The sequence below is a fragment of the Eleginops maclovinus genome, chromosome 1 (genome assembly GCF_036324505.1).
Source record: "Eleginops maclovinus isolate JMC-PN-2008 ecotype Puerto Natales chromosome 1, JC_Emac_rtc_rv5, whole genome shotgun sequence".
NCBI lineage: Eukaryota > Metazoa > Chordata > Actinopteri > Perciformes > Eleginopidae > Eleginops > Eleginops maclovinus.
In genome coordinates, this window is record NC_086349.1 from 1,203,872 (window position 1) to 1,229,849 (window position 25,978).

The 25,978-nt window shown below is 43.7% G+C and overlaps 1 protein-coding gene across 1 annotated transcript; it reads left to right on the forward strand.

The window, feature by feature from the left end:
- The first annotated feature begins 119 nt into the window (after positions 1-119).
- On the forward strand, positions 120-23,298 carry mfn2 (mitofusin 2). The gene is made up of 18 exons (XM_063886818.1): positions 120-321; positions 4,133-4,314; positions 5,196-5,331; positions 6,130-6,292; positions 6,389-6,513; positions 6,610-6,718; positions 8,657-8,764; positions 11,159-11,312; positions 13,244-13,311; positions 14,552-14,673; positions 14,848-14,974; positions 15,734-15,838; positions 17,583-17,685; positions 19,056-19,276; positions 19,431-19,586; positions 20,122-20,318; positions 20,405-20,539; positions 21,433-23,298. The coding sequence occupies exons 2-18, from the start codon at positions 4,137-4,139 to the stop codon at positions 21,500-21,502; spliced, it is 2,277 nt and encodes a 758-aa protein (XP_063742888.1). The 5' UTR covers positions 120-321; positions 4,133-4,136; the 3' UTR covers positions 21,503-23,298.
- The last annotated feature ends 2,680 nt before the right edge of the window (positions 23,299-25,978 follow it).

Here is a 25,978-nt window from a genome sequence, read left to right on the forward strand (position 1 = left end):
AAAGCCACCGGAGAGACAGTTTGGTTGTGGATTCTTTTTTAAATCGTTTTTTTTCCTGCCAGTCTAGTCCCCCACAGTAGGTGGCAGTAATGCACCAAATCATTGGTTTCCAACCGCCAATCAACCACCGAAGACAGAAGAAGAAGAGAAGGGCACGCCCCCTAAAGTTAGCGTCTCTTTATACATCCATGGTTAGCATAGATAGCTAACGCCGATTAAGCTCACTAAGTCCCGCAGTAGTAGCGTTTAGCCTGTGAACAATTATAAAGCGGAGTGGCCACGATGCAAGACGATTATTTGTGAGGAACGACCCAACCCACGGTAGGTCACAGACCGGTGTGTCCGGTGGGCCACAGCAGTAGCTAGCTGCTGATCTAAGTAAACTTCAGTTGAAGGCTAGTGATCTGGTAATATAACATGGATTCGTCCTCCCTCAATGTGTTGTCATGTTTGTCAGGACACTTAAAGTGCTTCCAGTCAACGTTTATAGCACAATAATAAGACTGATAGACATCTGACGGGTATAACGAAAGCAGACATGATTGACTGATAACTGGGTTTAATGCATTTCCTGACAGCTTCGATACTAACTAAGGCTAACGTTAGCATGCTCTGACGTTATTTCACCTTTACCAAGTACATTCTGTAAGATGTGTCTGCGTAGTTTCATGGCTAAAGTGTGTGTTGGTTTTTACATATATTAGCTCACAGACAGTCAGAGCCTACGGTGTGAAAGGTCACAGCTGAGTCACTTTAATGGCATCGGGACTGTCTCTGAGACAGACAGTTTGACGGCGGGGACACAGAGCCCAAGTGGTGTCTTTCCGGGGTTGAATGCTGGCACCCCGGGCCTGAGTCAGCTCACTGGACCGGTAGCTGCAGGGCTAACCGTCCTTTTTAGCTAGCGGCTGCTAACCATTAGCAGAAACTTCAAAATACAACTCTCTGTCCAAAACAACATTATTCACATCTTCAAACTGGACTTGTACAATGTAATGACTTCTTAATGACAGGTTCATGCACTCAGCTGAAGGTCAAGGAATTATTCAGGTCACCATTATTCTATGGCGGTGTAATAACATTTAATGACATCTTCATGAAAGATCAGAATAAAAGCACTGAACATCAAAGCACATGTATCATGGTCTCATGACAGCTATTGTTAAAACCAACTACATAATGTAGTGTGATGTTGAGAGAACACGTAAGAACTACATTAAACTAAAGTTTGATAGTAAGGCTTTCCATGACATGTTTATGACGCGTTGATCTAGTTCTGTGTTAACTAATAAATCATGACAAAAATGTTTTTAAAATGCATTATAATTGTCGTCTTTTACTGAATGACACTAAATGACTGCAGTCATAAGCAGTGGCGTCTCTGGCACGAAAACACTGGTGGGGCCCGGTCGCGCGCGTGCGCGTGAAGTAGTACACATATATTCGCTTTAAGCGAGTCGTGTAAAGTGCACCTACCTGCTAACCTGCTAACTAAGAGAGATCACATAAACCAGGTGTAGTATCCTATTTTTACAATAATAGCTAGTCTGTGAGCGTTATCAATTTGAGCTGCTACATTAACCCTTCCAAGCAAGCCTAACCTAACAGCGTTTTCAACATGCGAACCACTGCTTTCGTGTTTGTTCAGACGTTCCGAAAGATGTTTCAAGTCCTTGAACCCTGTTGTAGTCCAAGTAGTGTCCCCCCCAAACAGCAGGCAAGGAAAGCAAAAGAGAAACCCTTTAGCCACACTTGCAGTTAGCCATGCCTTTTTTTTTTAACCACTCTGAATTAAAGGAGCGGTTACTGTCCTTTCCAGACTGAATAATATTAAAATTAACTGAATGGTGTGGTCCCAAACTCTTAATCTCCAATTTCTTGGACAAAACTTGGACTGACAAAATGTCTCTGCCTATCAGGGGCAAAGCGAATTAACAAATTACTATTGGTTCGTTCAAAATTCAAATAAAAATGCATCAAACAAATAACTCTGATTGGTCTAACTGTACAGAATTCTGCATCAACGGTGGATGGTAATATGTGACGTATGTCCTTCTATTATTTTTCATTGGCTATGGGGCTAAAACCCTTGTGCCCCACCACTCATCATTGATATCGCGTTGAGCAAGCGCACTGTGTTTTTGACTGCTAACCTGGTTAAACAGGGGCTGAGGGGCCGGCCCCATGCCCGTTGAGGAAGACTGCTAGGAGAAGCACGACCATTACTCAACACGTGCAGGAAGCGATTTGGAATGTACCAGACAGTTACAGCGCTACCATTGTCATATTATGTCATATCATGTTATAAACACGCAATAATGTTAGTTACGAAATAAAATACATATATATTACTTGTTGTTAGTGGAAATCGAATTATTGATCATGTCATGAACTGCGCCACAGTGGCCACTAGTGCATAGTGGAAATCGAATTATTGATCATGTCATGAACTGTGCCACAGCGGCCACTAGTGCAGAGATGCCCCTGGTCATAAGCAAAATGACATATGACTAACAAGAGTCATGCCAGGCGGGAGTAGCACCTCAGTATAGACTTGGCAGGAAATCTGTCGGTAATCCACTTCCATTTCCACGGTCATTACCTGGTAAACATTTTCAACATGCTCTCAACCACTTGTTTCTCGTCTTTTATTATTGAATATTGTTAGTTTTGTATAGAATGGTCCGATTTGAATTAAATGGACAATTAAGCAGCATATGCAATAGGATGCAGCTAGCTTGTGATTGACAGGTCATTACTGTGCTTTTGTCTGGTTGAGGGGCTCTTCGGTTTTCATCTTAAGAACTTCCTCATGTGTATTTACACTTGACCTGAGATTTGGTACCTCAATACTTTTTAATTGGGTCAATCCTAGGTTTACAATACCATGCTACTGGAGTAACACTGTAGTGTTTCTAAGCAACCTCTGCAGCAGTGTTTAACAGTCTGACAGCTCAGTCGCCCGTCATTTTCTCCTGTGCCTCCATCTCTTCAGTGGGCCAAGCTGTATGGCCTGGTCCTCCAGCAGCGTGGTCTCTGTGTTCGCTCCTATTGGAGACTGATGGAGAAGCGAGTGTTACCTTTGGCGAGAACTTCAGACAGATTAAAACGTGGTCAGAGAGCTTTGTTGGTCGGTTGGCTGGCTATTTATTGACCCCCTCAGATGTGGATGTGTTGATTTTTCGAGAGAACTCTAACCAGAACCCAGCGGGGACTGTGAAGGTGCCTCTGATGGTCAGTGTTCATTTGTGCTTTACTATGTAACCGCTGTGAAGCAAACTGCAAATAACATTGTATTCCTCTGAATCACTCGTTCTCACTGACTGCTCCCTCCCTCACATTCTTGTTTATTGAACTATATATTGAAACTCAGAGTTTACAAGCTGCCCCTGAAAGCACATGAAGTCCCTGTTGGGATATTATCAACTGTAAATATGTCAATAGTGGGAATTAAGTACACTGTTCTCCACAAACAACATCCATTTATCGATCTTTTAAAAGTAAAGGCTCCCTATTATTCAAAGCAACCATACACATTTTGATATCCGTCATGCGCCCCCCTCCCCACTACAGTTCTCGCCGGTCGCATCGTCCTGACGTTTTTGTTGTTGTTTTTTACCCCGGTTCATCGACAGTTATTACCAGTCACTCGCGAGATGTGAGCTTAGTGCGATTTCGGCTTGAATCGGCGAATTTTGATCACATTCAGCGAAGTTACCGGGGAAAACAGCGGAGGAAAAAATTAGGACGTCTTTAGGGCGTCTTGCTCTAAAGTAGGGCGTCCAATTTCTTATTATTTTTAGTACAGGGCGTCCAGAGCAGCAGAGTACCGTGAACGCACTTCTTTCAAACTCTTGAGTGTTTGTGGCTGGCTGTTGGCTAAGAAAGTGCTATTTCATTTACAACATAAATCTATAAATTATAGGAAGCTCTGTTGACAAAGATAATTTGCCTCTCTTATAAAGCATAGTGATGCATGGTTACCTAAATCTTTGCTTTGGGACAATGACAAGGAAATGTTTAAGTTGATGCTGGAATGTTGTCTCATTTAGTTTTACTACAACCTGATTTCCGATTTGAGTCGGACACATTTGCTTATCAGGATGTGTGTGCTGTTTTGTCCCCTGTGCAGTGCCATGTCTCTGGTTTTCCCACGACCCAACACCAACGCAGTCCACGGCAAGAAGGATAAGAGACTAATGGCGGAAGTGAATGCATCGCCGCTCAAGCATTTTGTCACAGCAAAGAAAAAGATCAACGGGATCTTTGAACAGCTGGGGGCCTACGTCAAGGAGAGCACTTCTTTTGTCGATGGTACCCCCCCGCCTTTGCTCTTTAGCCCCTTTCACACATGCACAACTTTATGATTACCTGAAGGCAATTTAACATATTGGCCTTATATCTGAATACCCAGGACACTAAAAGGTTAAACTAGGTCAGACGTGTAGAAATATTTCACTTTCAGCAAGTTTCTGTTGAATGCCGAGCTAGTCTACTTGCAAGCACTGTTAACCAAGTAATATTGAGTACCCCAAAGTTTTATTTTAGAAATGTTTAGTATGAGGCCCCAGCATATATAAACTACAGGATCGTAACGTGCATATCTTGGGCACAATTTGCATAAGTTGCATCATTAAGCATTAGTTAGCATATCCAGACAGTAGTTACAAAATGGCCTGGTCCATTTGGACACTTTTGGTGTGGTTATTGAGGATGTTGAATCCATTATATTCTTAGCATAAATAAAGGCAGTTTTGAGTCCCCTATAACTATTTAAAAAACCAATACAATTTACCAAGCGAGCGTGTGAGCTCTGCTCAACCAGGCTCATCATGTCTCCTGCAGATACTTCCCCCTCTGGTGCTGCTACTCTCAGATAATCACCATGACTCTCAGGTTATTGTGTGTTTAGTGCTGAGTCATCACTCTGGAATCACGGTTGGGTATGGTCAGAGAACACACTTGAAACTGTGGAGCAGATGAATGATCAGTTTGTCAGCCAGCCAAGTTCCTCCTGGAACTGGGAACCACTGCTGGCTGGATTTTACACAATATATATTCTTGTTTCCTTTACACACACACACACACACACACACACACACACACACACTATTCACTGCTGTGCGTATGAGTTTCTCTATGGAAACTCCACTACAGCTGTATTGATTGACATGTGTTTGACCTCCCCATGCTAGACACTTACAAAAATGAGGAGCTGGACCCGGTCACCACAGAGGAGCAGGTCCTGGAGGTGCGGGGTTACCTGGCCAAGGTGGCAGGGATCGGAGAAGTGCTCGCACGCAGACATATGAAGGTTGTCTTCTTCGGGAGGTATGTATATCTAGAAGGGATGAACCTTTTAGATAGATAGATAGATAGAATCGGAGGATGAAACTCTCTTTATTAGTCACATACATGCACACAGCAGAGCACACACAGTGAAATTAGTCCTCTGCATTTAACCCATCCTAGTACTAGGAGCAGTGGGCAGCTATCGTGCAGCGCCCGGGGAGCAATGGGGAGGGGGGATTGGAGGTGTCCGGTGCCTTGCTCAAGGGCACCACAGCAGGGCCTAGGAGGTGAACCTCTCCAAGTAGCAGTCCACCTTCCGTATTTCAAGTCTGTTCGGGGACTTGAACCGGCGACCCTACGATTCCCAGTCCAAGCCCCTACTTACTGAGCCACTGCTGGACATTTTTTGCAAATGTCTTATCCAATACTGATGTTTGGAATCAGATGTGGGATGATGCCACTGCCCCTCTTCTTCTGTCTTTGTCTATTCCCTCTTTTGTGCCAGGGAAACAAATGAGTCTTTAATATAGAAAAATATGAACGCTCTTTCAGCCTTTAATCAACCTGACATTTAAAAAAACCTAAGTTTTATGAAGGTATTTTTAACCTGCTATATGGTGACCTTCTCAATGAGCAGATAAGTACCAGGAGTCAGTGGTTGCTGTCCGTCATAATCTATCTGTCCATAAGAGCGGCTTTCATTCGGATCTCTGGCAGTTTGTAATCTGAACCTGCAGCGCTCCTCCTTCATTAAACTTGTTTAAGGTCGTTTTCTGTGTAGGTGTGTTCCTATTGAAAGATGGCGCTCTGCTGAGGGTCATGTCTTTGGTTCTGTAGGACCAGTAACGGGAAGAGCTCTGTCATCAACGCTATGCTGTGTGACAAGGTGCTGCCATCAGGAATAGGACACACCACCAACTGCTTCCTGAGGGTGGAGGGCACAGATGGCAACGAGGCCTTCCTCCTCACTGAAGGCTCTGAGGACAGGAAGAGCATTAAGGTACAACGTGCAGCTCAAACCTTCCTGCTTCCTGTCCCTAGTCTTCTCTATATGGTGCATGGTGTAAACCCGTTGTGTGTGTGTGTGTGTGTATAGACGGTGAACCAGTTGGCCCACGCCCTCCACCAGGATGAGGACCTGGATGCTGGCAGTCTGGTGTGTGTCATGTGGCCGAAAGCCAAGTGTGCTCTGCTCAGGGATGACCTGGTGTTGGTGGACAGGTCAGATATCAGTGACACTCTTAAATGAACACAACCTTTCAACTACAGTTAGTCACATTAGCTTTTTAGATTTCTGACTCTCTGATTTCCCTCCAGCCCGGGTATAGATGTCACCACTGAACTGGACAGCTGGATCGATAAGTTCTGCCAGGATGCTGATGTGTTTGTTCTGGTGGCGAACTCTGAGTCCACACTGATGCAGACGGTAAGACCTTACAGCTGCATAGGTCATGTATAATAGTACAACACAGTGTATGACACAAGTGTATCACAGCAGTATCACATAGTATAGCGGCAATAACCACCTATGAGTAATGCCGCTGAGAGGCTGAAAACGTGCTCCATCCGAGTCAGTTTGAGTTCATGGTGGAGACACGGTGAAGCTCTCTGTTCAATCACCCGAACAGTTCAGCGATGGAAACGTTGTTAGCAGGTGTATCGTGCTGCATGTTTCCATAGCCAGGGATCTTATGTTTCCCATGATGAGAGGGAGGAGACTTGCTGAATCCCCCGGTCTTATTCCTTGATCACTTTGTTTTACCCTTGCTGTGTGTCTGTCTCCTAATTTCAGTGGGCATAACTGTTGTCAACAAAGGCAGCCAAGCACTTTTTGCACAAGCTTTGAACCCTGCGGCTTATATTCCGGTGCGGCTTCTCTATGGATTCTTCATGATTTTTGTGATATCGTAAGAGGTTTTGTTTTGGTTTGTTCCGCAGTTGTACGGCACTACTTTGCCTGGCGGAAGGGCATGTGATCAGACACACAGTCACGGGGGAAAAGAGTGGTATGTTGGTCACATGTCCGTCCGCCAGGCAAAGTAGTGCCGTACGAATTAGCGCGAAAAAGAGACTAGATTAGCAAGAGCAAGACGAGTACCGTAATTTCCGGACTAAAAGCCGCTACTTTTTGCACAAGCTTTGAACCCTGCGGCTTTCAGTCCGGTGCGGCTAATGTATGAACAAAACAGGATTTTCCCCTAATTTTAGCTAATATTCAGGTGCGCCTTGTAGTCCGGAAAATACGGTACTCATAAAAGTCACTAATTACACAATAACATGTAAGATAAAAATAAGGAAAAGAAAAATAGTTGAAGATAGTAAAAGTCTACCAGGCATCTAAATGGAGTTTGCTCAGGCCCTGTTACCAGGAAATGTAGGAGTCCCCTTGTTATAGTCATTTTCCTGTGATGCTATGTTGAGGCGATGTGATTGGTGGAACAGGCAGCAACACCCAGATTAATGGCAATTATGAGCTGTTGGGATATTGTTCCAGGTCTAAACCGCTGTTAGCAGAGGGAGTGTTAGAGCAGCGGTTCCCAAACTTTTTTTGCGGCGCACCCCCTTCTACATCCCAACCGGGTTGACGCACCCCCCAAAAAACCACAAAAAAAAAAAAATGGCCATATTAAGACTCATGTTTAATCATGCGCAAATAACCAGAACACGCATGACGATAACAACATCAACAAAGTTTCAATATAATGCAACCAAGAAAAATTGCAATGATCCACAACATTATAGAGCATGGGCTCAGAAACAGAGACAATAAATAAAAACGAGGATCAATCATTTCCTGACTCCCGCTCATTTTCTTCTCTCGGATTCGTTCCTATTCTCTCCGTCTCTGTTGCCTCCAAATCCTCACTCTCTCTTGGTCCCTCTCCTCCTTCATGACTAACAGCTTTGTCATGAGACATTCCACTTGACAGTTTCCCTGATTTCAGCCAGTTAAGTTTAGACAGCGGCTGTCTTCTTCTACGTTTCTATCAAAAACTAATAAAGTATAGTTTTTTGATTTCAAATAAAAGGGATTACAAAGGAAATGTGTATTGTTCCTGTTTTTATTGTAGCCTATGGAAAAATCCCACTTAAAAAACAACACTGTGTAATATTTTTACACCAGACCACCATTACATGTTTCATCTCGCGCACCACACTTTGGGAATCCCTGTGTTAGAGTATCAGTTGATTACAATCCTCAGGTTCCAACTCTTTGATTGACACCTGCTGACCAAAGTGAAAGGTAATGTTATCCCCACAGTTAGACAGCTGAGCTCAGCAGGATTAAAGGTGGACCTCAGGATTATTCTCTGTAACAAGTCGTCTTTTTTTTTAAATGCTTGTAAATGATGTCTCCCTTCAGGAGAAGTCCTTCTTCCACAAAGTCAACGAGCGGCTCTCCAGTCCCAACATTTTCATCCTCAACAACCGCTGGGATGCCTCCGCCTCAGAACCTGAATACATGGAGGAGGTCAGTCCACTCTGCTTTTATTTAGACCTGTGGTGCAGCTTAAAGGGTCTGCAGAGCCTCCTGTCCTGGGCTCATCTCGGGTCAGTTTGTAATGTTTCCAGTCAGGATTTATAAGTATATTATTGATAAATACAACATTTTTAAACTTCTTTTCACCAGGATAGAGATTTGTCATTACCATCACAGGTTCTTCGTCATGCAGATTTTTAAAACATTTTTATATGTGTTTATGATATATGAATTATAAGTGAACGGAAATGATAATATACACCTTGACTTGTCCCATACAATGTTTTTGAAGCAGTATAAGAACATAAATAAGTAACCTATGAACAGTGTTGGGTGTAACGAGAAGTGTTGGGTGTAAGTTACAGTGATGTATTACCTTTTGCTGTAACGCAGTAATATAACGCATGACGTCTGAAATGTGGGTAATATAATACCTGTTACAATTCTCAGTAACGCAGTTACAACACATTTTAACCCCAAATGATGTGGTGTTCTGTTTCTAAGAATTCACACACATCGCGGGACATTCCGACACCAGAGAAATAATTGTGCAGGTAGAATAGTTACTCAGTAAGCCTGTTTACTATTGGTTAAGAGAGCTGCAGAAACAGATTTACAATGCAGAGCTGCAGGCTCACAATGCAGAGCTGCAGGCTCACAAGGCAGAGCTGCAGGCTCACAATGTAGAGCTGCAGGCTCGCAATGCCGAGCTGCAGGCTCACAATGCAGAGCTGCAGGCTCACAATGTAGAGCTGCAGGCTCACAATGTAGAGCTGCAGGCTCGGAGAAAAGAAAAGAGAAAGACAGGAGTGCACGCTGAGCCAAAGAAACAGAAGGTCACTTTCTCTGGTCTGCTGTTTGAACCCAGAGAAGTTCAAAGACTCGTGGCAGAGTGTTGAAGATATGCAGCCTCTGTCCTCTGTGGAATCTCCGGCTTTTAGAAAGCTTGTCAGCCAAATCCCCGTTAACACACCAATGACAAGGTGAGCTAACGCTGAATAGAGACTTGTTCATATACAGCAGGTCACAGGGCCGTGCAGAGGCTCCACTAACATGTTGTTAATAACACACAGAGACGTAATGTTATCGGTATCACATATTATTCAGCCCACTTAAACGGAGCATGAGTTTAATTTCTAGCTCTTTTCCTGATGTTCAGCATGTACTGCAAGATAGATGGATAGCTTTAATTAATGAGCTTCAATAAACTACATTTGAGCATTTAAAGCCATACTTTAGAGGTTATTTTGGTGAAAGTAACTCAAAGTAACGTAAAAGTAGTGTAACACATAATACATAATACTGTCTCTGTAATACAGTTCAGAGACAGTAATAAATATAATGTAAGTTATTACTTTAAAAAGACAGTAATAAGTAATATGTGCTGTATTACATTTTGGAAGTAACTTACCCAACACTGCCTATGTAATTGTTGTGTTTCATCACCTTCGGTGTGCACATCTGTATATTCCTTCTACTGTTGTGCTGCCTTTGTAATTCTCTTTATATAATTTATTTATTTCTGGGATTTATTTACTTTATTATTATTATTATTTGTTTTCCTTTAACCTAATTCATTAATTTATACTTTTTATTATCTTATTGCATGTGTGAGAATGTGTTCTGTGTTTGGGATAAGTGGGAAAACAGGGGGACGTATTGGTATTATGCTCCTCCTTGATTGTGTTTCCCTGTGAAAATTCAATAAATATATTTAAGAAAAAAGAAAGGAATAAGTAACCTAAGGGGATAAAAAAGGTGTCCTCCCCAAACGAATACAAAGTAAATGATTAATCAAGTTTATTTATACAGTACCTTTCAACACATGGCAATTCAAAAATGACATTAAGAGCATTAAGAAATAGTGCAACAGAAACGTATTATAAAATGGCATTTAAAAACAGTCATTAAACAGTATAAAGATAATCAAATAAACATGACTAACACAGGTTCATGAATAGAAGTTACAGTGCAGTGTTAGATATGAATAGTTCTATACAACATTGATATAGAATCCATGTGACAGAAACAAGGATGTGATGAAATTAGTGTATGAAAGAATTGCAGGATGATGCCTTTAGGTGCCACCTACAAAGATAATGTCTCCAGAAGCCTCTGCACTTCTGTATCCACCTTTTTAAAGTGTCTCAGTGCCCCCCAGTGCTGTTTAGCCATGTTGATGCTACAGTTAGGTTTATTTACTTAGATTTGCATCTTTGGTTGGGGAAAAACTCCAAACTCCCTGATAATGTGTATTCCATTCACAGGTTTTTGAATCAACCACATTTTCCCACAGATTGCGTGCCAGCAGTTCGGACGCGTGGTTCCCCTTCTTTCATTTCAATAATGTATTCATAAATAATAATAAAGTGTGTTGCGTTTCAGGTCCGTAGACAGCATATGGACCGCTGCAGCAACTTCCTGGTGGATGAGCTGAGGGTGGTGGACCGGGCCCAGGCCAGTGACCGCATCTTCTTCGTCTCTGCAAAGGAAGTCCTTCAGGCTCGTGTGCAGAAGGCTCAAGGGATGCCTGAAGCAGGTGGGGGGGGGCTGTTCAGTGTGAAGCTAATGCACTCAGGATTCATGCTGTTCTGATTGTGTATCCTCTTGGACACTTTAAGTTGCTTTGGATAAAAGCAACAGCTAGATGAAGTGAAACGCAATGGTCCATGTTTTTAATTGGTAAAATCAGTTTCAGTTTCATAATGTCAGTTGAAAAAAATATAATTCCTAAAATTTGGTTGAAATGAGTTTTCGATTTTAAATATTGAATTGAAAAGCTGGATTGGCAATTTTCCCCCAAAACATTTTCAACTCTGACTACATGCAACCGTCTGGTGATCCCAGCTGATCCAGGCCCCAGTCCGGTCTGAAGGGACCTCCATCCATCTTCTCCCGCTTATCCGTCAGGGTCGCGGAGGTAACAGCTCCAGCAGAGAGCCCAAACTTCTCTTTCCCTGGCCATATCAACCAGCTCTGACTGGGGGATTCCAAGGCGCTCCCAGGCCAGTGAAGAGATATAATCCCTCCACCTGGTCCTAGGTCTACCCCTTGGTCTCTTCCCAGCTGGACGTGCCTGGAACACCTCCCTAGGAGGGCGCCCAGGTGGCATCTTCACTAGGTGCCCGAACCACCTCAACTGGCTCCTTTTGAACGCGAAGGAGCAGCAGTTCTACTCCGAGTCCCTCCCGGATGACAGAACTTCTCACCTTATCCCTAAGGGAAATGCCAGCTTTGCCGCGGTCACGGCTGAGGCTGCTGCCCTTCAGGCCTGTCGATACCTTGCAACTGCGTCAGGAGTACCCAGGGATAACATATCCCGGAAGGCTTCCTTCTTGAGTCGGACAGGCTTCCCTGACCACCGGTCTCCACCAGGAGGTTTGAGGGTTACCACCCCTTGAGGCACCTAAGACCTTGAGACCACAGCTCCCCGCCGCAGCTTCAGCAATAGAGGCTTTGAACACCGCCCACTCTGGTTCAATGTCCCCAGGCTCCACAGAGATGCCTGAAAAGCTCCACCGGAGGTGTGAGTTGAACGCCTCCTGGACTAGGGATTCCTCCAGACGTTCCCAGTGCACCCGCACTACACGTTTAGGCTTACCAGTTCTGTCCAGAGGCTTCCCCTGCAACTCGACCCAACTCACCACCAGATGGTGATCAGTTGACAACTCCGCCCCTCTCTTCACCCGAGTGTCCAAAACATGCAGCCTCAGGTCCGATGATACGATAACAAAATCGATCATGGACCTTCTGCCTAGGGTGCTCTGGTACCACGTACACTTATGAGCATCCTTGTGTTCGAACATGGTGTTTGTTATGGCCAATCCATGACTAGCACAGAAGTCCAGTAACAAACCACCACTCCGGTTCAGATCAGGGGGGCCGTTCCTCCCAATCACGCCCCTCCAAGTGTCTCCATCATTGCCCACGTGTGCGTTGAAGTCTCCCAGCAAGACTAAGGAGTCCCCTTCAGGAGCCCCATACAGGACTTCTTTCAGGGTCTCCAAGAAGGTCAAATACTCTGAACTGCTGTTTGGTGCATAAGCACACACAACAGTCAGAGTTTTCCCCCCCATGACCCGCAGGCATAGGGAGGCGACCCTCTCGTCCACTGGGGTAAACTTCAACAAAGCGGCACTCAACCGGGGGCTTGTGAGTATCCCCACACCCGCTCGGCGCCTCACACCTTGGGCAACTCCGGAGAAGAATAGAGTCCAACCCTTTTCAAGAAGTAAGGTTCCAGATCCGACGCTGTGCGTAGAGGTGAGCCCCACCAGATCCAACTGGTAACGCTCCACCTCCCGCACAAGCTCTGGCTCCTTCCCCCCCAGAGAGGTGACGAACACAGCCCTCAGGTTCATCGGGGCACACAAACCTCTCCACCACTATAAGGTGCTGGGTCTCGGAAAGGCTTGTTTGTTATAGATTGTTTTGTTTTTTTACAGTCTTACATTTCCTGTTTTGTTTCAGGGGGGGCTCTTGCAGAAGGATTTCAAGCCAGAATGTTTGAGTTCCAGAACTTTGAGAGGAGATTCGAGGTAAGACCCTCATGGGTGTAACAACAAGGAATCGATTTGACTTCCCGTTAGGTGTGAATGCTCAGATACATTTATAATAATAATGATAATAAAGCTTTATTTATATAGCACTTTTTAGACAGCAGGTGCAGCTCAAAGTGATTTACACTAGGGCACACATCACAAACTAAAAGCAACAAGAAGAAATTCCCCTCAGAGGTTCAGACCTGTTTTGAACACATAACAACTTAAAATAGTGTTGAGGTAAAAAGGTATGCTCCTAAAAACAATGCAACAGATGATGATCCCTCTCAAAGAAATAAAAGAAGACAAAAGACTAAATGTGTCGATACAACAACATATTAAAACCTATAAAATAAATAGAATAAACATGTATACACAATAAAATAATAACAATGTAAACGTATTGTAATATAATAGAGGATAAACCATTAAGAGATTGAAAGACCAACTTAAAATGAAATAACAAGTTAAAACATTGAATTTTGAAATTATATACTAAAAGTTATAATAGATATTAAAAACTCAATTTTAAGAAGAAGGGTGTCACTAATAAAAAGCTAATTTAAAAAGATGTGTCTTTAGCTGTTTAAAAATGTCCATTTTTATGTGATTACTCATCACAATGGTTTCAGTTATTGATGACAGGAGGCTGGCATTCCCCCCCTGCTTAAAGTATTTGTGCTGAGCTAGGCTAAACTCATCTGCGCCTTTCTCCGCCCTGGACAACAGAGATGACAGGATGGCAAAACAAGGCGCTTCATTTAATAAATGTGGTGTCGTTACTAGTGTAACTCGTTTTTTAAATTAATGACACACCGGTTGTCCATTGTGTTAAGTGACAAAATAATCCAAATATCAAAAGTTATTTCAGCCAGACTCGGAGTAATGGAGTCCCCTGTGAGTCCGGCAGCGATCCACTGGGCTTGAGTTGATCATAATTCCTTTATTTGTCCCTAAAAGGAAATGTACGTTGTTGCAACAAAGTAAAGATACATGAAGAAAATAGAAGTCTTTTTATATAAAAAGTCATTCACATAGTGTTTAAATTAAAAATATTACAATTTACGTTCAAGTGTATAACATTAGTACAATTATTATTGCGTAGTGAGTGATTAGAGACTAGCAGCAGCCGCTAGTAATAATAACATTAGCAGAACATATTGCAGATAAGTGGTGACATGGTCTTTGTTTTTGTTTTTTTGCTGTTATTGATGTGTGTATTGTCGGCTGTGTGTAGGAGTGCATCTCTCAGTCAGCAGTGAAGACCAAGTTTGAGCAGCACACCGTGAGGGCCAAGCAGATCTCTGAAGCCCTGCGACGCATCATGGACTCTGTTCACGTGGCTGCGCAAGAGCAGAGGTAAGTCGGGTATTAAAGCGGGTTGTTCAATGGACCATGTGAAGCAAAGATTGGAAACAGATGTGATCATCTTCAGAAGCTCTATATCCAGTGGGTGAATGGATGGAGAGTCAGATACATGGTCTTCATGCGACAGTGGTAATGAGCAGCGCCTGGTTGTGTGTGTGTTGCTAGGATCTACTGCCTCGAAACCAAAGAGGACCGTCAGGACCGGTTGGAGTTCATAGACAAGCAGTTGGACTTGTTAACCATGGACTGTAAGGCCAAAATCAAGAAGATCACTGAGGAGGTGGAGAGACAGGTGAACCTGAACACGATGACATCACATACCTGGGGGGTCATTCAGGGTCATTCATGGGTCCATAAGAACACTCGACAATGGATGGATAGATGGATGGATGTACTTTATTGATCCCGAACTGGGAAATCCTGCGTTGCAGCAGCATAAAAAAAACAAGACATTGAACATAATTAGAAATTAAAAGTAAAAACAAACAATTCAAAAATACAAACATCTCGAAATGGAATACAATAAACCAGCATTAGAGTAAAAAATGACATATACAGTTTAGTGCAAGGAATGGAATATTAAATATAAATGTAAAAATGTACAGTTTGAAAATACATGTAAAAAAAGTATATGCCTCAACAAAAATTGAAGCTGCAGATTAGTTTGTGATACATCACCAGCACTGATTAGATTTTCTAGTCATAAATCATAAATTAAACTTGAATGTAAAGTTCCAAGAGCTGGATTTAGACAGCAAGGTCAACTTTGGTTACTATGTCCACTAAGATCATCACCCACAATGCAATAGAGCTCATCAGACACAGAAGCCTCTCTGCTGTCCCTCATACCCAATCAGCAAACACTGTTCTGATTTAACATACAGCCCTTGAGAAAGGTGTCCCTCTGAATGTGTCCAAACAAAACTGCCATTTAAAATATTGTTTTGTTTGTTTATCATGTGTCACAGAGTAAGTGCTGGCAGACACTGCTGTGGTTCAGTAGGTTACAACAGAGGCAGTGTTTTCACCCCTGCTGTCTGCTCATGTTCAGGTGTCCAATGCCATGTCAGAGGAGATCAGGAAGCTTAACGTGCTCGTGGATGACTTCCACATGGACTTCCACCCAGCATCAGTGGTGCTCAAGGTCTATAAGAACGTGAGTACACATACTACACAGGGTTTTTATCCTTAAAGGTCTCCTATTATGCTATATTTGAACAATATATTGTAGGGCCATATCTATACAAAACTTGTCTGTGAAGTGTTTTGCTCAAAATACCAAACAGATCCCCCATTGTAGCATGCCTCATCCCCCTCTATTTCAGCCCTGTTCCTGAAGTGCTGATTCTGTGACTGTAGCTTTAAATGAACCAGCTGCTGCTGGCCACGCCCCTTTAGAGCTGCTGCTGGCCACGCCCCTTTGGAGCTGCTGCTGGCCACGCCCCTTTGGAGCTGCTGCTGGCCACGCCCCTTTGGAGCGTCATGATCTCTCCTCTGAAGGGTTTTCTACCTGGAGAAACTCAGCTAAATGCTGCCGTGATTAAACGCCATATTATGTTCAAACCACATCCAGCATTATTTCTGAAACAGTATGGAGCTCAAACGTTTCTCTCTCTCGGTTTACCACAAGACAGGACCTTTATATTACACACAGTCTCACCAGTACAGTGTTAGCATGCTTGCTAATGTAAACACAGACCATAGTACTTCCAGAACACGTGGCGCATTGTTTCTGATACAGCACATAGCTTGTTTTTTTGTCCAGTGTTTACCACTAGAACAGTGACATTATATATATTATATATACAACAACTCTAAGTCCCTCCTGCAGACATCCTGCTGAACACACACACACACACACACAGAGGTTCTGCGGAGGGGATTCAGCTCGCGACTGTATATGTGGGACGATAGGTTGGGACGTGTCACGTGGGCGGGACGTTGCCAGGAGTTCAATATAAAGCCAGCCCACATTTCCCTTATTATGTCATAAGGAAAACAAATCTGGATCAGCGCGTTTGTACCCCCGTTTTTAGTGATGTAGGTAAGGAGGAAAAAAGAGAGGGTTGTGAGTCTACTTACCCACACATTTATCAATCAATAACCAGTTGACCTGTGTAATGGTGCGTTCACACCAGACCATGGTGGTCCCCCCATGTTCAGAATGCCAGTGCATGTCAGCGTTCATCTGTCGGCCGTTATTTTTGAGGGTCTTTTGCTCTTCGACAGCACTGCTGGTTGAGGTGGGCTCTGGGGCCGGAGCCCTGACATCACTATTGCTCTCTCACTGGCCCATTTTACTCGTTGTTGGACAGGGTCCTTTCTATGCCCCAGTCTCTGAAGGCTGGGCCACCCTAAAGGTCAGCTGCGCTGGTCTAGCCTTGCATCAGATTGGCTGTAGGTCCGTGTCCAGAGATGGTTCACAGCAGGAACACCAGCTGTGTTTTTATGCTATCTTGCTTCATTGCTTTTCTTCTCTCCTTCTCACACACATCCATACAAATGCTTGATGGTTATTCTTGTTTAATGTATGATTGTGGTTTATTGATTGGAGTGCTATTGAGGGAATAAGTATTGCCAACCTAAAGAAAGGTCTGCTATTTAAAGCTACTCGTCTGTATAAGAACAGCTTTGGGGACTATTATTGGCCCCTAGTTCTGGGTTGGTCTTCCATTATTATCAAAGCGTATTGTATTAATCATTTTATTGATATGAATAATTATATTTGATCTGTGCTAATAACCAAACCTGCCCCTCGCAGTTCCCAGCATGGATGTGGGTGATGGTAGTCATGGTGAATCAGAAATATTGATCATATCCGGTCTATGATTCTGTATGAATTATTATGGCTCAGTGGTCCAGCTTAACTGTCTCTGTTTGTTTGTTTGTTTTTGTTCTAGGAGCTGCACCGTCACGTAGAGGAAGGTCTGGGCAGCAACATGTCGGGGAGGTGCTCGACCTCCATCACCAGCGCCCTGCAGGCCACACAGACCGACATGATCGGTAATGCTCCTGTTCACCCCTGACCCTGCTGCTCTCTCTGCAGGCTGCACACCGCTTCATGTGCTGTCGGCATCATGCCACTGACTGCAGCCGGAGAGCTGCTGCATGTGTGCATGTGTGTATGTCTGCTCTCTGACTGAGCTGTGATTCAGCTCACTGGTGTGTGATGTGTTATCAAACAGCACGCTGCAGATCATGATCCAAATGGTCTGCTTTTCTAGACCAGTCATTTTCAACCATTGGCCCAAAGAGATCATCAGGTGTGCCGTGGGAAATTTCCCATAATCGGTCCAAAATAATATTATTTAGTTGCTGCAAATGAATTCCAACAGTGCCATGGTCCCAAGCAAGCTTCAACATTATTGCCAAATGAAAGGTTTTTCTTTTCAAACACACAAGACAAGAACTCAGACTATTCTGTTGCCTGCGTTAACAAACTGAGAAATGCTCATTTTTATGAGAAGCAAGCTACTAAAGTTTATATTATGTCAGTTACAAAATGTGTTGTTGGTGCGCCGCGGCTCGCATGGTTACAAAACACTGTTATAGAAACCGCACGTGTCACGGGGGAAGCGACCGATATCTCTGTATTTACAGTCATCATGGGTATTTTTCATTAGCCTGTTTACTGGTCATCTACACTGTGACCCACAGCCGAGCAGCGCTGTTACGGCTCATTGCACAGTAGTTTTACTAACATGGTCTGCTGCACAAAGCGTCCCACACGCTTTCCTTATGTGGGATGGGTATGTAGCACACAGTTTAGCACGGTAGCACCTGGGGACGGACATCTCCCTGAGCTATTACCCTACGAGAGTAAAATGTGTGTCATTATAGTATGCTGCGATTCCCAATCTGGCTGGTTGTGGGTTGTCAGTTATTAATGATGTCCTATAGTTCAGAGGTGAAAACACGTGTGAATCAGGTTAAAGAAGATTTTGAGACCCACAAATATGTTTTATTCCTCAGCTTCAGGGTGCTCAGCAATACGCTTCACTCACAACTCCAACAACAGGCCAACATCGCTGTGACTAACTCAACACCTAAGGAACCACAGTACATGAGTGAGATAACGGACATTATGGGGTGGATGTCCTCATTGCTCTCCTCTGGTGTGTGTGTGTGTGTGTGTGTGTGTGTGTGTGTGTGTGTGTGTGTGTGTGTGTGTGTGTGTGTGTGTGTGTGTGTGTGTGTGTGTGTGTGTGTGTGTGTGTGTGTGTGTGTGTGTGTGTGTGTGTGTGTGTGTGTGTGTGTGTGTGTGTGTGTGTGTGTGTGTGTGTGTGTGTGTGTGTGTGTGTGTGTGTGTGTGTGTGTGTGTGTGTGTGTGTGTGTGTGTGTGTGTGTGTGTGTGTGTGTGTGTGTGTGTGTAGATGGTCTGAAGCCTCTGCTGCCCCCCCCAGTCAGAGAGCAGGTAGACAAGTTGGTCCCCCGGCAGTGCTTCAGCCTCAGCTACGACCTGGCCTGTGACAAGCTGTGCAGCGACTTCCAGGAGGACATCAGCTTCCACTTCTCCATGGGCTGGACCATGCTGGTCAACCGCTTCCTGGGGCCCAAGAACACTCGGCGGGCCCTCATGGGCTACAACGACCAGGTAACACCTGGAAGATGATCATAGAATAAACCCCCCCCCCCTCTTAATCTGGATGTCACCTGTATCTTCTGTTTCCATGGAGACATTGTAGCGGTGTGGCTCCTTGCTGTTTGGACTGTCCAGTTCTGAATGTGGCCTTGTGTTATCCCTGCAGGTCCCCCGGCCCCTGGCCCTGACTCCGGTCAGCAGCAGCATGCCTCCGTTCCCTCAGGGCTCCGTGACTCAGGAGGAGCTGATGGTCTCCATGGTGACTGGTCTTGCTTCCCTCACCTCACGTACTTCCATGGGTGTACTAGTCGTTGGTGGCGTGGTGAGAACACACACGCACGCGCGCGCACACATATTGTTCAATTACATGAATTGAGAGGCTGGCATTGTGTCTGCGTGTGCAATGATAACATATCATTTGATCTATTTATCAATATTAATAATGTGAACATAGTTATATAATACTAACATCATTTTTTGTATTAATTGCAATTCCTGTTGAAATGTATGCAGCAGTAAAAGAAAACTAAAAGACATTACTGCACTGTTAGTATGTTTTATAATGATGCATTTTTTAACACAGTTTACAATATTTTTAATTACAAAATATATATGTAAATGCTAAGCATTTATTGAGGACCTCAGAGCACATTGATATTGACTTTTCTTCATGCTTGGTTGATTCAAAGGCCCTCTAAAAGCCTTTACACACCAGGACCCGCCATCAGCAACCCTCCCTGACTGATCCATGTTATAGCAGCTCATATCTCTGCACTCTGGCTCAGGGTGTGTTTAGGTATTACGTATCAGCAGACATAAAGTGCTGTGTGTGTGTGTGTGTGTGTGTGTGTGTGCAGATCTGGAAGGCGGTTGGCTGGCGTCTGATCGCCCTGTCAGTGGGTCTGTACGGTCTCCTCTACATCTACGAGCGGCTCACCTGGACCACCAAGGCCAAGGAGAGAGCCTTCAAGAGACAGTTTGTGGACTACGCCAGCGAGAAGCTGCAGCTCATCGTCAGCTACACCGGCTCCAATTGCAGCCACCAAGTGCAGCAGTGAGCACACTCACATTAAGCACAGAAATCTGTTTGAGTGTGGAGATCGCTGCCTGTCTCCTGACCCCGTGTCTTTCTGTCCTCAGGGAGCTGGCCAGTGTGTTTGCTCAGCTCTGCCAGCAGGTGGACGTGACTCGTCAGAACCTGGAGGATGAGATCACCGACATGAACAGCAAGATCGAGCTGCTGGACAGCCTGCAGAGCAAGGCTAAGCTGCTGCGGTGAGACACACACGCACACACGCACACACACACACACACACACACACACACACACACACACACCTCACACCTCCACACCTCCCACACACACAGGGTGGAGTGCAGTGGTGCTGGAGCTACCCTCCTGCTCTCTGAACTACAGAGCTCCAGACTCCAGTTGTACTTTTCTCTCCCTGCTTGCTTTAAGAGCAGCACGCACATTGTATACCCATGTGAAGGACTCTTTATGTCACCCAACCGGAAAGATTTATCTTGGTTGAAGGAGCAGCAGCTGGGACTGGTTGATTTTCAAACTGCGCTCCCATTCATTCATTTGGTCTCTAAATGCAACTTGATCACAGCTCTCAGCTAAGAGCAGGAAACCCTCAGTCAGACTTCACGTTTTACACCCAGACATAAATCTATTTCACCAAAATATTGCTCCAAGGCAGATTTTGAAGCAGGCCTCTAAAAGCTGAATTTGGGCCTGACAGAATTCAGAGATCAGTGCAGAGACGGTTAGACTGAGCTCCCTGGGAGGCTTCATAAACGTCCTGACAGGATGAGGGGTGGATGTTTTGTAGAACCCTCGGATTTATTTCAATCTTCACATGTGACTGATGGACACGGAGACCATCTCAATAACTCTTTAATCATTGTTTTGGTGCATTCTTTTTAATCTATCTTTGTCAATGTTTTCGTGTGTGTGTGTGTGTGTGTGTGTGTGTGTGTGTGTGTGTGTGTGTGTGTGTGTGTGTGTGTGTGTGTGTGTGTGTGTGTGTGTGTGTGTGTGTGTGTGTGTGTGTGTGTGTGTGTGTGTGTGTGTGTGTGTGTGTGTGTGTGTGTGTGTGTGTGTGTGTGTGTGTGTGTGTGTGTGTGTGTGTGTGTGTGTGTGTGTGTGTGTGTGTTGTTAGGAACAAGGCGGGCTGGCTGGACAGCGAGCTGAACATGTTTACCCAGCAGTACCTCCACCACAGCAAGTAAAGCACTGAGCCTCCACCTGGGGACGGACACCACTCAAAGAACAGCCCCCCCCCCCCTCTAGAGGACACTTCTGAGATTTGAAGTTGAGAGGAAAGATCCTGTGTTGGGAAGAGGAGGGGGGAGACAAAAGCTTTGGATATGAGTGGAAGGTTACCCAGTGGTTATGGTTTGGGTGGCGGTGGGAGGCTTAACCAAGGCTTAACCCCCCCCCCCCAGAACAGGAGTCCAGTCTGAGCTCTCTCTCCCCTCCCCCCTGTCCCTTCCCTGCTACTGAGTATAATGCCGTGTGTGTAGATGTGATTTTGTATATACATTTGAACAAGTGCCATGCTGACGTAAAAGGCAGTAGCCATCAGGGAGTGGAATAAAGGGTAAATGATAGGGGGATTATGCACCACAATTTATTTCTCCAATTGTATATTTAGTCAATTTAGGGAATAGTCAGAAATGGAATTGTTGGAGTTTGTCACTGGAAGAGCTGTGGAGCTGTGGTCTGCAGAGGGTTTCTTTAAGTACATCTTCATTTTTGCAAGGTCGTTTGGTCTGTAACTGCTAAGATTTGAGCATGTTTATAATCTAAGACTCATTTAAGGTAACTTAGAGGTTGCATCCAGTGCTGCTTCGGCTAACTGGAGTTCTGAATCATGGCAAATAGTTCTATTTACATGGTGGAACTTCCGACTTAAATTTCAGAAATGACCTGTTCTTGGGATTCTCCCTCTCTAAGCACTGAGGTGTGGCAGCATAGGAAATCTTACATTAGATTCTTTCAACAGCAAAAAGTTTAGTTTGTTGATGTGTGAAGGTCAGCGAGTCAGGACGGAAACAAAATGAGAGCGTGCAACTTAATTCAGCTTTCTACAATTCAACTATTTCAGACCATAGAACATCTTCAATGCAGCCATAACAATGTTCCATACATATCTGAGAAAGCCACCTTCCAAGCCGCACATTAGATAGCGTATCATATGCTCATGTAAGAGGGTAGCATTGTGTTGGTGACCTGTGTATCATCACCCCCCCCCCCCCGGCATTTTCTTTGTGCATTAAACTAGTTGTGTTGCACTGAATGCATATGTTGGCCCCTCTGTCTCTCTCTCTCTCGCTCTCTCCCCTCCCCGTCCCCCGTCAATGTCACTTGGTTTCCCTTCAGAGGCGGCAGGAATGGAAGGACAGCACTACAATGACACAGCCGATTTTGAATAAAACCACAAACACATAGGAACATGTGCTCACCCTGTCATCTGGCAACATAGTTCTAAGTGATTCCGTTTTTGCAGTAGATGTATAAATTATAGATTTAGGCAGAGAATTCTAGAGTGCTATTGGCCTTTATGCGTAAATTAACTAACGTTTCCAAGAGTGGGTACATCCAGCAACAGCTGCCCTTTTTGGAATGAAATTGTGCTCTTGGGATGAAACTGTGTATATAATGTAATTTAATAGTTTGCCTTTCAATCTGAAAGTGTGGCAGTGCTGAGAGCACACAGGACGTGCCTGATGTGCTCCGTGTGCCGTGTTGGTGATGAGCTTTGGACTGAAGTCATCACTGCATGAGGCCAAGAGAGCGGGAAGAGTGAAGAAATGCACTTTATTGAGTTGCTGCTTTTTAGAATTTTTTAAAAATCTTCAATTAAGTTAAAAATGTTCCCCATAATCCCTGAACACTCCACTCTGTAGCTGAGTCTGGCTCAGGAAGGAGAAGGAACCTGCATGCAGTGGCTGTTGTTGTTTGATGTCCGCTTAAAATGTTCAATCATATGAATGTTTGAATTAAAGGTGACGCCATGAAGTAACATGTCTGACAATCTGTGAAATAATGTCTCCAGAACAAACAGAAAGTGATGTGTTCATCATTGAGCAGTCCTGTCTTCCTCTCCCAGCAGGGACAAGGACACTTCAAAAAGGACAAAGGTGAAAGAATAGACTAACATGGTGAATGAAGCATAGTGATACATTTCAAATGAAATAAGATCACGTTAAGGTAGAACAAGTAAAACTTGAAAGTAGTGAAGAGGTACCCAGAGAACTGTGCTAAACAATTAAAAGTATACATTGCAGTTATTTTACGGTTAGTAGTGCAATAATAATCATTGTAAATAGTATATAGTGCACATGTTTTATCGAGGTTGAATTGTGTGCATGCCAAATCTTCTTGGATAAAATCCATATAAAAAACACATCCTTGGCATCCACTTAACTATCTCAGCTTGATGAGAGAATATATAGTTTCTAGGATCAAGGTCCTTTTATCAGCACCAAAGGAATCACTGGTGAGGGGCTTGGTGTGTGTGAGTGGCCAGCAGAGGGCAGTGTGACATCACTGAGCGCCTCTCAGCCCCGCTCCTCAAAGCGCTGTGGTATCTTTAAGCAGATGTTTCCAGCAAGAAACTCACACACTATCACTTTGTTTTTCTATTTTTATTTGTTTAAAGAGCATTTATGACTTCATAGTGTTAATGAAGAGAGACAGGAAATGCTACTATGGTGCAGGTCTTCTGCGCCCCGGGGTCGGGAGGGTTACCTTCAAAAATCTAGTCCAGTACTTACCTGTAAAAAAACCCCGTCATTGTTAACATCATTATTTTCTCTGAACTCTTTCTCTAAGATTCGATTCTGTATCCCCCTCGGACGCAAAAAGGAATTTTGATTATTTTGGATTCCCTCAATATCAAGTTAAATGCAAGATATACCAGAGAAAATAAATAACAAGTTCTTGTTTTTGTGACAACAGAACAATGCGACCTTAGAAGACAAGAAACCAAGATACTGTGTTTAGTATCAAAAAGGTGTCCGAATAGTATATCTACATCTGCTGATTTACTTTTTTACATGAATTAAACACAATGTTTTTGTTTAATAAATCAGGTGTTCACCAACTGCATTAAAACAATGTATTTAAAATAAATATTCAATATTCTGTATCCAAGTATATTCATAGAAAGGTGAGTGGAAGGAAGAAGTGTGTTAGGAAAAGGTGCACAAGCAACACAGAAGACGCAGACTTGAGAGGATTGTCAGTAAAAGGCCATTCAACAATTTGGGGGAGCTTCACAAGGAATGGACTGAGGCTGGAGTCATTGCATCAAGAGCCACTACGTACAGACGTATCCAGGACATGGGCTACAACTGTCGCATTCCTCTTGTCAAGCCACTCCTGAACCAGAGACAACTCAGAAGCGTCTTACCTGGCTAAGGAGAAAAAGAACAGGTCTATGGCTCAGTGGTCCAAAGTCCTCTTTTCAGATGAAAGTACATTTTGCATTTCATTTGGAAATCAAGAGTTCCAGAGTCTGGAGGAGGAATCCACATTTCTTGAAGTCCAGTGTGAAGTTTCCATAGTCAGTGATGATTTGGGGAGCAATGTCCTCTGCTGGTGTTGGTCCACTGGGTTTCATATAGTCCAAAGTCAACACAGTCGTCTACCAGGAAGTTTTAGAGCTCTTCATGCTTCCTTCTTCTGACAAGCTTTATGGAGATGCTGATTTCATTTTCCAGCAGGACTTCAAGGATTCAAGATTCAAAGGTGTTAATGTCATATACACATGAGCTACAGTGTAGGAATGGCAATGAAGTCCCGACTCCAACAATGCATGTAACAATGTAACATAGGTATGTTAAATAAAAAAAATATATTTTAAATACAAAATAATAAAATAGTGAAGGCAGACACTGTACAGACAAATATTGCCCAGTAAGATGAAATTAAATATTGTTTTTTTAGAGTGATAGCTGTTAAGATGAATAAATTGTAAGGTGAAAACAGGTGAATGCTTACAGAGGCATTTTGCACCTGTACACACTGCTAAAAGTACCAAAACCTGGTTGGATGAGCATGGAATAACTGGCCTTCATTGGCCAGCAAACTCACCTGACCTGAACCCCGGAGAGATCTATGGGGTATTGTCCAGAGGAAGATGAGAGACACGAGACCCAACAACGCAAAGGATCTGAAGGCCGGTACGCAACCTGGGCTTCCTTCACACCTCAGCAGTGCCACATGCCGATCGCCGCCATGCCACGCTGCAGTAATGCAGTCATTCATGTTAAAGGAGGCCCAACCAAGTCCTGAGAGCGGACACATGAACACACTTTTCAGAAGGCCCACACTCCTATATTAATAACCTTTTCTTTTTTTATTGGTCTCAAAGAATATTCCAATTTTTCTGAGAATCTGAATTTGGGTTTTCATGAGCTGTGTGTGAAATGTATCTATATAATATATGAGTTTTACTTCTTGAATAGAAATACTGAAATGAATCAACTTTTCCACAATATTCTAATTTATTAGGATGTATTGATGATTTTTAAAAATAAATGTACGGTAACACTGTACTCCTGCTTGTCATCCCAATAATAGAAAATAAAGTAACAGAAATCCGATTCCATTTTTTCATGTAACTGTAAGGGAATACAGTGGCCTTTTTTGAATCGTGATTACGTAATCCCGTTACATGTTACTCCCTAAACCTGCTG

What these genes read in the sequence shown, in the direction of transcription:
- mfn2 (XM_063886818.1), top strand. Translation starts at nt 4,137, where the DNA reads ATGTCTCTGGTTTTCCCACGACCCAACACCAACGCAGTCCACGGCAAG. An exon ending in TGCTCAAGGTCTATAAGAAC is followed by an intron (nt 15,839 to 17,582) that starts GTGAGTACACAT and finishes TTTTTGTTCTAG; the next exon opens with GAGCTGCACCGTCACGTAGA. An exon ending in TGCAGCCACCAAGTGCAGCA is followed by an intron (nt 20,319 to 20,404) that starts GTGAGCACACTC and finishes TTCTGTCCTCAG; the next exon opens with GGAGCTGGCCAGTGTGTTTG.